A 12,928-nucleotide genomic window follows, 5' to 3' on the forward strand; every position below is an offset into this window, starting at 1 on the left:
GTTTTCCAAGAGCTGGAGCAACCTTCCTCTACCAAAAAAACCACTTCACTGACATTGATTATATTAGGCTAAGTTACATATCTACTATACATTTTTATTAACAACTCTGTGATTGAACTGACATTATAAACCCATGTTTACAGGCATTTAAATGTGGTTGAGTTAATTTTTTTCTGAGCCTTCCTTAAATAGCAAGGTTCAGAAATAATTAGTTGCCAATCGTGATTTTTTAAGAAGTTATTTTACTTGATCTCTCTCTTTTTTCTGTTTGCAGGAACCCTGCAATCTGGCAGGTTCATACATCAGCAAGGTACAGGGCCAACTATGCAGCTTCTGCTGCAGAGAAAACGGCTTGCTGATAATTTTTCAAAGACCAGCACCCCAAAGAGACACATGGGGGAGCAAAGAGAAAAAGGAGTAACATGTACCTCACCAAGAGTTTGGTTAAAAGAACAGAGAGAAACATCACTTCCTCTCATCCCAAAAGAGAGGGATGTCAGGAGCCCCGAGCTATGCTCGATGTTCCTCCCTCAGCCATCTGTGGAGAACCTGAAGAACGATTTTTGTTCTCCCCTCCAAGTAGCCTTTAAACTCCCACCAGGAACAGAAGAGGAAACTGGGCTTGTCTCCCTCTCCATCCCCAGCCACTCTGAGTGGGGCATTCACTCACCCCAAACTCAAAAGATATGAGAAACTAAAACTGCCATGCATTTAATCCTCAGTGTGAACCAGCGCCTCTGATTTAAACAAGTTTGTTTTAGAAATCATAGTCTATGTCATTAGAATAGTATCTCTCTTTTTTGCTTGTATGCATAAAAGCACTTGTGCAAATCTACCTGGGAGAAGGGGTATGCCACCTCTATGGCATGTTGATTTTACCCTGGCAGATGTCAGCAGTGGGACACCTTCCCCTTCTGTAGGTGCTATATACATCTAAGTTACTGCTATGTGAAGAGGGACTGGGGAATCTCTTCTGAAGATTGGAGATTTATAAAAACCATGTACAATGTGGTGGAGTTGTTTGCCACTGGAGCCACAACAAAATTCTTAACTTGTGTAAATTCCTAAACATAACATAATACAAAGTTATCCTTAGGAATTTAATGTTATGGCTCCCATGGCAAATAGCTCTGCCATAAATTTATAAGCATGTATAGCCATAGGTCCTGGAACTAGGGGTGCTGCTGTATCCCATCTTGAAGTGGTTTCCTCAGATACACAGTTTGGTTCAATGGCTCTCAGCAACCCCTCTATACAAATTGTTCCAGCATCCCGTGTATAGCACATTTATCTTTTAAAAGTGCTCTGATGATGTTTAGACTATTATATTAGACACGTTTAGAACTTACAGTTCTAAGAAAGAGGGCAGATCAGGACAAAGTAGTAAATGATTCTCAGTATCATGCAGGGTATAAGAGGCACCTATCATGCACACAGACCTAAAGTGTGATGCAATCTTAGCTCTGAAGAAAGGTATTTCCTAGTATATTGCAACAGCTGCAAAAAGCAAAATAAATGAAGTAATACCACTGCAAAAATAATGGATAAAACAATAGGAGCAAGGCTAAAAGTGCAGCTTTTTAAACTATGTTTAGCTTTAGTGACAAGTGTCAGTTTTTACCAAAAGGAGTTTTCATTAAGCTCCAGCAACACCTAATGGACCAGTATTTCATTGGAGTCCTACCTTGTATTTCAGCATTATATGACAATTGACATTTACTAATACTGCATTGAAATAAATGTCAAAGATAAGCATAATTCACTCTTGAGAACCATCAACTGAAACTTAAGTTCATTACATTTAAAAAAAATTAAAACATGAATTGCCTCTGTCATCAGTTTTTCCTTTCTAAAAATACCTAAAACAGAACAACAGTTTTCCTTTGGAGGACAACTCACTTTAACATCTTATATTAGTAGTATTCAATGTTTGTACAGAAGACTGGAAAATCCAGTATACGAGGCCAAGGATCATTTATCAATATGGGACTCAATACAACTAATCTGGGAATATAGAAAAACTAGTTTTACTTTACTATGATTCAGATAAATTAGGAATACTTACAAACAAGGTAGTATTTCAAACAGAAACTTGCTTCTCAACATAAGATACTCCTGAGGGAATTCTGCGCCACTGCGCGTGCGCAGAATTTATGTCTCACACAGATTTCTTTGCTTCCCTGCAGAAAAATGACTTTCTGACAGGGAAGCAAAGGGAAGCTGCAAGAGCAGTCACACACTACTCCGTAGCTGTGCAGGTACATCGTTTCAGACACACAGAGCAACCAATGGAAAGGTAAATCACTGCAGGGCTCGGAACACTATAGACAGTGGCTCCTACCTGAGCTGGGATCAGCAGCTAGTCCCAGCTGGGCTGGAGGTAGGAGAGGACAGGACTTGTCAGACCCACCCCCAAAAACCTCCCCCAGCTGCAGGAAGCTCAGCATCTTCCCCTACTTCCTGCTCCTCAGCTGCAGGGGGATAGATCACTGTATGGGAGCTGCTCCCCCATCTGCCCAACCCCCATGCATCTGGACCTCCCATACCCAGACACCACCACCAATCCCCATCCTATACACTCAGAACCCCATAACCATCCATACCCAAACCCCACCCCACTGAAGCTCAACCTCCACCCCTTAACCCAGACCATTCCCAACTGAGCTCCCTGCTCTCAAATCCTGAACCCAATGTGCACTGTGCACCACTCCTGTGCACCACAGGAGCCTCCACACCATTGACCCCCCAAGTAGCTGCACCCAGACCCCTCACTCCACCAAGCCAACACCGCTGAGCCCCAACAACTTTTACCTGGAAGCATCTGCAGAGTCCCATTGCCCCTGCACCTGGGCCCACCCCCTTGTGAGCCTCTATGCATCCAGATCCTCCCACACCTAGACACCCCATTGCACTGCCTGCACCCACACTGTCCCACACAGAACCCTCTCACTCTACACCTGGATCCCACACACACACCTGCCTGCCCCACACCTGGTGCCCCTGGAGGAGACAGGCATGGCCCCAGGGTGTTTCTGGGGCAGGCCCAGGCCTTGTTCTGTGTCAGAGTCAGGGACAGCCTCACCGCTGAGTCCATGTTCCAGGGGAGGGGGAACAGGGAGGCTGCAGAGTGATCTCCCATCTTTGTACAACTAGTGGCTTGTGCTCCCTACTGCCACGCTAGAGCCTCTTCATTTATTTATTCATAAATGAAATGAAGAATTTTGCATAATTTTAAAATATTGTGTGCACAATTCTTAATTCTTTGGCACTTTTTAATTTTGGCACAGAATGCCCTCAGGAGTAATAAGTTAAAAAAATAGAATACAACAAAATATTTACCAGAAACATCTATATCTAGCCATTCATCGGTGTTACAATGAGGTCTTTCACTTTGCTTGAGAGAAGTGACTGGATAGACTGGTGTTGCACCTCCATGCTCTAACTCCTCAATAGAGACTCCTTGCTTCACTTGTATTGTTCTATTTGAATCTTCTAGATCTATAAAGTCATCACTAAAGTCTTCACTCAGGTCATTCTTCTCAGAAGAGGACAAGGAAGATATGGATATTTCATCCACATCGTCATTCATGCATATGACTTTAGAGCCATGCTTCCCCAGACTGTCACGAAGGGCTTCACCACATTCTGTTCTTTGACTGTCATTTTCTATGTCTTTTTCCTCAATGGCTCCATTGACATTTACCGTAATCTCAGAGACCTTCACTATGCACATGTCAGTACTTGTACTTTTGCTGTCATCCACAATGATCTTTCCAGTAAACTGCTGTCTGGTAGGTTTCAGTAAAGAAGGACGACCCATTCCATACCCCAAAGAGGGTGATACCCTGGATCCATTTGAGACCGGTGGCTTCCTTAAACCAGAGGTTGATATAGCAGTGTATGGCCTGGTAAATCCATATCTTAAAGGTTCATTTCCACTGGGTGCATCCAACTGTTGGGCATTTCTTGACAACAGAGCTGACCTCTGAGATGCTTTAATAGCCAGGTGTTGTTTTTGATAAGGCCTTGTAAGATCTACAGCTTTATTAAAGGAATGTGATCTGGTTAAGGATGCAGCGGGTAGGAAAGAATTCTGAATGGAATGTGAAAAGCTTTGTGATCTAACCATTTTTTCACAGGACAAAGATTTAGCACTGTCTGTGGATTGTGCCAAACTTTCTCCTGAACTGGTCCTGGAGGCATTGGAGTTAATTCTACACCTCTGCAAGTCTACAGATGGCCTATTTCCATAAAATCCATTTAAATGTGATTTTGGAGCACTGAGTCCAGAATACGAAGTCCTGCCAAATAACGTACCTTTGGTGAATTTCGCTGAACTAGACAGTCCAGGCAAAGACTTCTGATTTAATTCTTCTGTAGAGGACACAAACATGTTGACTTGCTTTGCTGTTTTTGATGCTACTGAAGAGGTGCTGTTCAAACCCACCCGAAGCACATCTTTACCAAATCCACCTTGAGAGGGAGAATACTTCTCAGAATCAACTAGTTTTTCATTAGAATTCTGGGCAAAGATAGACTCACCACCACTTTGATCACCAAGTTGATATTTATTTGATTTTTGCCAGCTAAAAGCAAAGGAAGACATACGAATAGTGCCATTGTGCTTGCTGCAATTTTTGCTACCGCTGCTATGAGAATTCCCTGACAAGAGAACAGCTGTCCTATTTGGCATTGGCTGTAGGGTGCTCCCTAAAGATTTTGTTCCATATTTTGGTAACTTGGAAACCAAGGTTGTTCGGATATGATTTTTTTCTTCCATGAGCTATTGGGTACATTGGTCCTTGAAAGTTTCTTGAATCTGTGGAAATGAAAAAAAAATTACACTTGAATTAACAACTCAGGACAACACAATACACCTAAAAATTATAAATGATCACGTGACACATGGATGCCTAATTATACTAGAAAAATACAGTTTACCTATACATATTTTATGAGTTTCTAGAGATGTTCTAACCACCATTAGTCAATTGTGCAAACAAAATGTTTCAACAACAACTGGAAACAGTTTGCTAATGGTAGCCATCTTACTAAAAGGGTGGGATCATTTGCAGGATTACCAACATCAAGTGTTAAAACTCAGTGTCAGGCCACACAAAAAACCATGATTGATTTAAAAATAAGTGTTGCATGTTTTTAATTTGCCCTCTGGTTTCTAAGCCTTTAAGATACACTTATTTTAACATTTCAAGCTTTTCTCTGCATGAAGGCAGGCTAAAAACTATTATTTTAAAATGAAAGCTGAATTTCTCATGCAATCATTTGATTTCAGCATCTGGAGCTTTATGAAAAAAATTAAAATATCCCAAGACTCATAAATAAGTTACATGAACTGGCAACACTGACTTGTGAGAATGGCAGTATAGATTCTGATAGGAATTAGTTTTCAAAACCTTCCTTCTTTCTCACCCACCAGCCCCAGCTCCCTGTTAGACTCCAGACTACATGGACAACTTCTGTGCTCTCCAACTGGAAGTTAAATACCCCTGACTCTTTCTGATCCACTTAGTCTCTGGACTTCTATCTGAATTAAACACAAACACAAGCCATTTGTACCATACTGGAGACAAAGCCATCGCTGCCTGGCTTGGTGAAGGAGGGACATTTTCTGAGTTCTCCGTTCTTATTCCACGTGCATGGCTTCCCTCTCAATAACCTCAGAGTATATAGGACCTACAGCTAGTTGTCCACTCAAGAAGCTGAACAAAGGTCCCTATGGTTCAGTAACAAGAACTCCAAGCACCTCATTCAATATTTCAGAGCTTTGAGCAGCATGAGCAGCCACCCAAAATTGCAGCACTTGTAATATCACAAATCACATTTGGCTAAAGGGTAATGAAGAAAACTAAGTGAAATGCAAAGTTTAAAATTGCAAATATGTTTACAGTAAAATTGAACCAGAATTGAGGACAAGAGAGTCAAAGAGAAAGGACAATATGCTGAAGTACAGGTACTGAGCTCACAAATCCGACCAACAAGTTATTTTAATTCTGTAGTGTATCTTTTGTGACTTTGTAAATGATAGCAGATGGCATATGCTATGCATTGCAAATGCCACCTGTTATATAGAATTTTTTGGCATATTAGTAGTTTTGGAGAGATCACTGAAAATTCTTTGGCTATTGATCTCTGACATTACTTAATTTTTATTCCGGATATGTGCAATTTTTTTTAATAGCAGTCCACAGGGTTTAACATTAAGATTGGCTGAGTGTGATGTTAATACTTGTGAATGAGTTGCCTGCAAAGTCAAAAACTAAAACTTATGCCCATTCTTGCTTTCTCATTATGCATAAGATTTTATTTATTTATTTTTAAACAAACCGAAGACAGGTTCCCCATACCCTCCTTTAATATTCAGTTCTAGGACATCATTAGAAATTCTGTTCTACAGCATGGCCAAAACATCAAAAGACACCAAAATTTGAGAAACAGAAGAAAAATATTTAGTGCACTTAAAATTTTTAATATCTATTTAAATGCATTTAATGCCAACGTTCAACGAAAATTTAGAAGCTTCTGTTGGTTAAAGATTCAACAACCTCTGCCCACTAAACTAAGCAGGATTCATAACATACATCAGATCCACGGCAAATCCTGTACCAACAAATGCCTTCAGCAAAAGCAGGAAAGTCCAGAGTTAACATCCTTGATATTTCAAAAGGTTAAAAGTGAAGATTTTTTTTATATTTTTTGGAGAGAAGAATTACAAGCCTCCTTTATTCATGATAAGGAAGTAAAGCTAAAACAACCACCCTATTATTTTAAGAATCACTTGCAAATCACCTGTAAGACTGTTTTCCATTCTACAGAATAACTGAACTCCTCTTACTCAACTCCTCACCCATCCCCAACCCAAAACCAAAACAAGTTCTTTTCAGCTCCAGTTTCTCATACGCTCTGTGATAAATGTTCTTCCCTTCCCCTTCCCAGACAATTTTAACAATATGGGACAGAGGGATGTCAAACAGTCAAAAATACCTAGAAAATTCTTCAATCGTTTTTACCCCATTTTACCTATAAAACAGCTTGTTTGTATGACTTTGTGACTCAGGGTATGTCTATGCAGCTGGAGGCCGGGCCCTTGGACCCCAGGGTGGGAGGGTGCCAGAGCCCAGGCTCTATGACTCTGTGCGGTGTGAGGCTTCCAGAGTTCAGGCTCCAGCCTGAGCCTGAAAGCAATGAAAACAATCTCGTAGACTCAACCTCACAAGCCCAAGTCAGCTGGCACAGGCTAGCCATGGGTTTGGGCTTTCTTTGCTGTGAAGACATACCCACAGACACCCCTTGACAAAGGGTCATGTGGTCCTTGCAAACGTTCATCTCAGACCTGACAAATTCACTACACCAAACATATCTTACAGGTTATTTTTCCATAATGAGTATCATGCAAAGGTATCTTCAGAAAGCTCGTAACTTGTCAGGGATCAGTCATTGCAAGATGTATGTGCGCATTACATTTAAGGAATAATGTATTTATACTGAAAAATATGCTTTATGGTCTGGACTAGAAACTGGTCACCAGGAGATAATGTGCCTGAATGATGGCTCATTCAACTCACACCTCCGTAGTCAGCTGGTGAGGTAATGTAAGATTCTGTTATCTACCCTTGCCACATCCCAGAACAGTCAGTCAATGAAAAGCCATGAGAAACAACCACCAATCAAAAGCTCTTAAATATAGAAAAGAAACTCTACAACAAGGCAGAGATTCATCCAGCTTGTGAATAGACACGAAAGACTGTTTTCAGTATAACAATGTAAAGAAAGAATCTGAATCCATTCACTGAGGAAACCCCTAATGGAAGGGGAAGCTTTCATGAACATTTGTATCCTAGTTATTTATAAACCAGCCAGCTTCTAAACAGACTGACTTTGGAAGGGGAAAAAAAATCTACTTTATTAGATAAAGTTAACTATTGATAAAATGTAGAGACAAATTCATGCGTTATGATTTTGTTTTGTAATCGCATGTTTCCACCACTCTCTGGTTTCTAGTTAAACCTTTATTCTTTCACATAATGAAACAAAAGAAGGTTCATTTAAGGGCTCACAAGTGCTGCGATGTTTACAGAAGCAGTGGTTTAAAGTAAAACTGGTAAATTAGGGTACACAGCACCTTTGGGTGCAGAGGATCTGGAAATTCTGTGAGTAGCCAGTGTCAGAGGATGGACATCCCAGGGGAATGATCAAAGAGATTTGGGGATTGGAGGAGAATGCCTGAAGGGCTGACAGGTGTCAATAAGCTGATACCCAGCTACCACAAGAGAGACTCCCTCTTATTGGAGGCAGGGGGTAACAGGGTGACTCACAGTCCTGAGAACCATCAGACTTGAAGTTATGTTTGTTTAAAGGATTGTGACAAGATGTAAATGTAGGGAACAGGAACAGTACAACAATGAAAAGCTTATTTAAAAGTTACTTATTAACAAATTAAGACCGTCACAATGACATGTCAAAGTCTGGGGTACACATCATCTTCATCTTGTATTTAAAGAACAGATGGGGTAGGTAGACAGGATTACCATTATAACAGTCCAAATTAGCATTATGAACAATAAATAATAGATATGGAATACTGATGGTCAGAGCAGGTGTCCTGTTGCTGTTTCTGTCACCTCCATCACGGAAACGAAGGACAAACAATCAAATTAATCTCCAGCCATGTCATTTATTGTAGTTTCCAGTTACCATGTCCCAGATAACAAAATGTAGGTCACTTTAAACGTAAATCAATTCTGTATTTTAACATACTCAAGCTTTAACTGTCTTACCGTACATACTATCCATTCATTAACAACCAGGGAAAAGGCTACCGAGTTCATTTTTATAAGTGATATTTTAAGTGAAACAGTATTTTTAATACTTCATAAACTAAAGGGTCCTTGGTTCAGCAGCTGTGCATAAGCTTAATCAGCAATTCAATAATCAGCCTAAAGAAGCTGCCAGAGTATATAGATTTTTTCTAAATGCAAGGGCGGGAGGAGGGGAGGAGGAAAAAGAGACTCTGGAGGTAATGGCAGCAATATGCAAGAAACTAAGGTCAGAACTGACCATGAATTTTGGTTTTCATAACAAACAAGTTATGAAAAGATTATCTCAGGTTATTGCTGGAACAAGTGTGTGTGCGGAAAGGGGAATAGCACATCTCTCTTTTGACTCTTCCCATTCTCCTCTCTATTCAGGACTGATACAGCAGCAGTACATCCTCAGAGCCAGATTGCTTTCTATATATGCATAAAAAATTGATAGACATAAATAATTGAACTGTATAAGACTAGGGAATTTAGGTATGACACTGCATCCAACAAGCCTCCTTTCCAACACAAGATTATAAATGATGCATTCAAGAAATGAATGGGATTGAAATTTTCAGCAGAAGTCAAGATATAGTAATATGTTTCACAGCTAAGAGAAAGAAACAAAGCCTGTACAAAACAGTTCTGGAGTTCACTGTGCTGCCCTAACACATGAAGATAGTAATTTGAGACTGAATGACATGAACTTTGTACATTCATCTCTGACTGTCCTCTGCCAGATAAAGGAATGACATTGCCTAGTCTCATTAAAGAAATTTTACTGAAGATTAGTTATGTTTGCTTCAAATATTTTTTCATTTTAAAAAAAAAATCAAGGAAACATTCAGAATAGTGTTTCTGTTCATCTATTTTAACTTTTGATTTGCAGAATGCAATATATTTTGATATCAGCAAATGGAGCCCAGGTTTAAAAATATCAAAGTTGAGAAAAAATATGTTTATTAGTAGGCAACACAACGAACAGTCTGGAAATGTTAAACAAAAATATATTTATAAGATCTCCAACACATTGGAAGACTTCTGTAACAAATCCTAAATATCTCCATTTGTTGATTTTTGTTTCTGTTCATTTAAATAAAGATACCACACTCCATCCCAAGTCTTTCCTACCTACTATTGTAGCCATCACTAAGAAAAAATACCTGCAATAATTTGCACAAAAAAAGTATTAGACTCACATGTCTGGATCTTGTCCTAACAAGCACAGGACTCAAATGGAGGCTCCCAAAATAATGATGTTTGGAAAGATGTTCCTCTTATACATTCCACCTCCAAACACAAGGCCAAATATAACAGTCCCTTTCACTGCCACTACCTTTGAGAGCAGGAAAAACATTTACAAGAGTCAGCATGAATTCTATTCTACAAGAAAGGTGAGTGCATGAGTGAGAATATTAATATTTCATACCTTAAAAAAGAATAAGGAGAAATATCATGTTGTTTCTTTTCCTCAAGATCTATTATTAATACATTCCTACTCTTCAAGATTTTGGGGAAGTTCCTAATAATAAGCTCTACAAGGATCACAATAAAATAGCTATTGAGCACAGATTTCTAACAAGAAAATAGTGGACTTAATCAGTGTTCATATTGCTAGAAGCTAGTCAATGAAAGGCCTACTTGTTATGAAGTTATCACACCAGCCTTAAAGTATGTTTGTGAAGAACAACAATAAAAGCTCAATAGCTCTACTTCTAATGTGTATTCAATGCCATCCGTGAGATTAAGTAAATTTACAAGTTTACTGCTCTATTCCTGTTCATGCTGCAATGCCTGAGAGAGAATTCCGTCGCTACATTGTATCACCAAAATTGTTTTCTAAATTCAAGTCAGTTATACTTCTACAAGCCCACTGAAGTCAATGAGATTGCTCAGGGATCATGGATAGGCAAGTTCAGCCAGCAAAATCTTTATTAATGATGGACATGCACAAAACAAGATCAATTTGCTTCAAAAATCCATGTTATGTATGCAAAGGGGACAGTTGGAAATAACATTTTAATTGAAAAATGGGTACACTGATAAGGCTCTAATGAGATTCATCGTGGATCTCAAAGTGTTTTAAGATCCATAGTCATCTTTCAGTCCAGAACTGCTTTTTAACCAAGATGAAAAATGAGAGAGTCTGGTCTCAGTGAGAACATTAACTAAAAACCTAAGGATGGTATTGGATGCATGAATCCACATAATAATGCTTTAATTAAACTTAAGATTACTCCCCTGTCACCATATTTTGAGCGGGTAAGCAGCCTAATGATTATGGTAGGTAAGCATAACACCTTGTTATTATGGAAGAATTCTGAAAGAAAATTAGCCATATCTAAATAGACAAAGTTAGGATGTTCCTACAGCTGAAGCCTGTTCCCGATGAGGATTCTAGGAACAGTCAATAGTTAGGCTTTAAGATTCAGTAAGCTAAATTAACATTATTCTCACTGCCATAGCGTACAGATGTATGACGGATGTGTGTCCTAAGACATAAGCCAATGAATGCTAATCCAAGAAGTTCAATCAGTGAATGTGCCAGGTATAAGGATAGCAATAGCTTTTGGCAAGACAGTCCATTGAAAATGGATATTAAAACCTAAAATTAACAGGTATGGGGTTAGTTTCCTGCATGTGCAGGGAATGTCTTCTGAGAATTAACATCTGTGATCAAAGTTGATCACTAGGAATGACACACAAGCCAGCCAAGGGAGGATCTGTGGAGTTCCTTCACAATGTGAGACCTATACATACACTCGCTAATAGATGCCTTGCATGGGCTGGCTATTTACAGGTAAGCTGTGTTCCATATTTATGCAAGTAAAGGGAAATCTTGTACAACCACAGTCAGCCTTACTTTACCAAAATTACACCCCAAGAATTATCAGAGGGGTAGCCATGTTAGTCTGGTTCTGCAAAAGCAGCAAAGAGTACTGTGGCACCTTATAGACTAACAGACGTATTGGAGCATGAGCTTTCGTGGATGAATACCCACTTCGTCGGATGCATGACGAAGTCCTCACCAGCAGATCTGACTTAAGCCAGAGTCACCCCAAAGTTTATGTAATCCAAAGTATCATCAGGGTGGTCATAAATGAACGGACTGTTGCCAAAGATCGCACTTCCAGAATTAATTTCATGTCAAACTTATTAGGCAAAGTGTAATTGCCAAGACAAGTCTCCATTTTGCATTTCTAACAGAAGAACAGTGAGAATACATATATTGCTGTGACCAGTCAATCTGTCATGTCTCTACATAAAATGTACAACTCCACCATTTTGGGAGACTCTCGCAATGTTGAGTTACTCTACACAGATAGCAGAGACCTCTCCAAGTCCTAACTGGTTGTACACAATAGGAAAATACAAAAATGTATAACTTCCCACTGGACAAAATTTCTTAAGACAGGGAAGAGAGCCAAAAGTAACATAAGTTTAAAGTATTTCTGTGCTCATTGAGAGAGCAGGAAATTTGCAGACCAGCAGAGGCAAAATTAAACTCTGTTCTCACAAAAGAAGGGCATGAAACCAAGTATTTCTCCTGACTCACAAGTGTGGTCCTCCCTTCTAGCCTACCATAGCAGAGAGAAAAACATGTGCAATGGGAAAACTGCATGGGAACAAGAAATAAAATAAAATACAAGGAAAATATTGGTTGAGTATACAGGCAAGTCTTATCTTAGGTGGGGGTTCGGTTTCGTGGTTATCGCGTAAAGCGAAAACCGCATATAGCCAAAATTATATCCCCAAGTCCTTTAAACCCCGCCCACAGCTCCTGCAGCCGGGGTGGGGAGCATTTAAAGGGCTCCACTGGGCTCCCCGCCGCCCTTTAAATGCCGCCCCCCCGCCCCAGTCACCGGAGCAGCGGGTGGGATTTAAAAGGCTCCGCTGGGCTTCCCGCCGCGATAGGGAGCCCGGAGGAGCCCTTTAAATCCTGCCCGCAGCTTTGACAGATGGGCTGGGGCTGTCTTTTAAAGGGCCCGGGGCTCCACGGTGGCTAGAGTCTTGGACCCTTTAGTTCACCACAGGGTCAACCAGCCACTTCTGCAGCTGGGAGCCCCTTGGGTGATTTAAAGGCCCTGGGACTCCCAGCCACAGCTGGT

At 40.1% G+C, this 12,928-nt stretch overlaps 1 protein-coding gene across 1 annotated transcript in view; it reads right to left on the bottom strand.

Moving 5' to 3' along the window:
- The window catches only part of CCSER2 (coiled-coil serine rich protein 2), a 126,989-nt gene that overhangs the window by 100,946 nt on the left and 13,115 nt on the right, over positions 1 to 12,928 (bottom strand). Inside the window, exon 2 of the mRNA XM_032796649.1 lies at positions 3,340 to 4,819. Coding sequence (XP_032652540.1) covers positions 3,340 to 4,780 — 1,441 coding nt within the window. The 5' untranslated portion in view covers positions 4,781 to 4,819. The remainder of the gene's footprint in view (positions 1 to 3,339; positions 4,820 to 12,928) is intronic.

Source organism: Chelonoidis abingdonii, chromosome 15 (assembly GCF_003597395.2).
Source record: "Chelonoidis abingdonii isolate Lonesome George chromosome 15, CheloAbing_2.0, whole genome shotgun sequence".
In the NCBI taxonomy this organism is placed as follows: domain Eukaryota; kingdom Metazoa; phylum Chordata; order Testudines; family Testudinidae; genus Chelonoidis; species Chelonoidis abingdonii.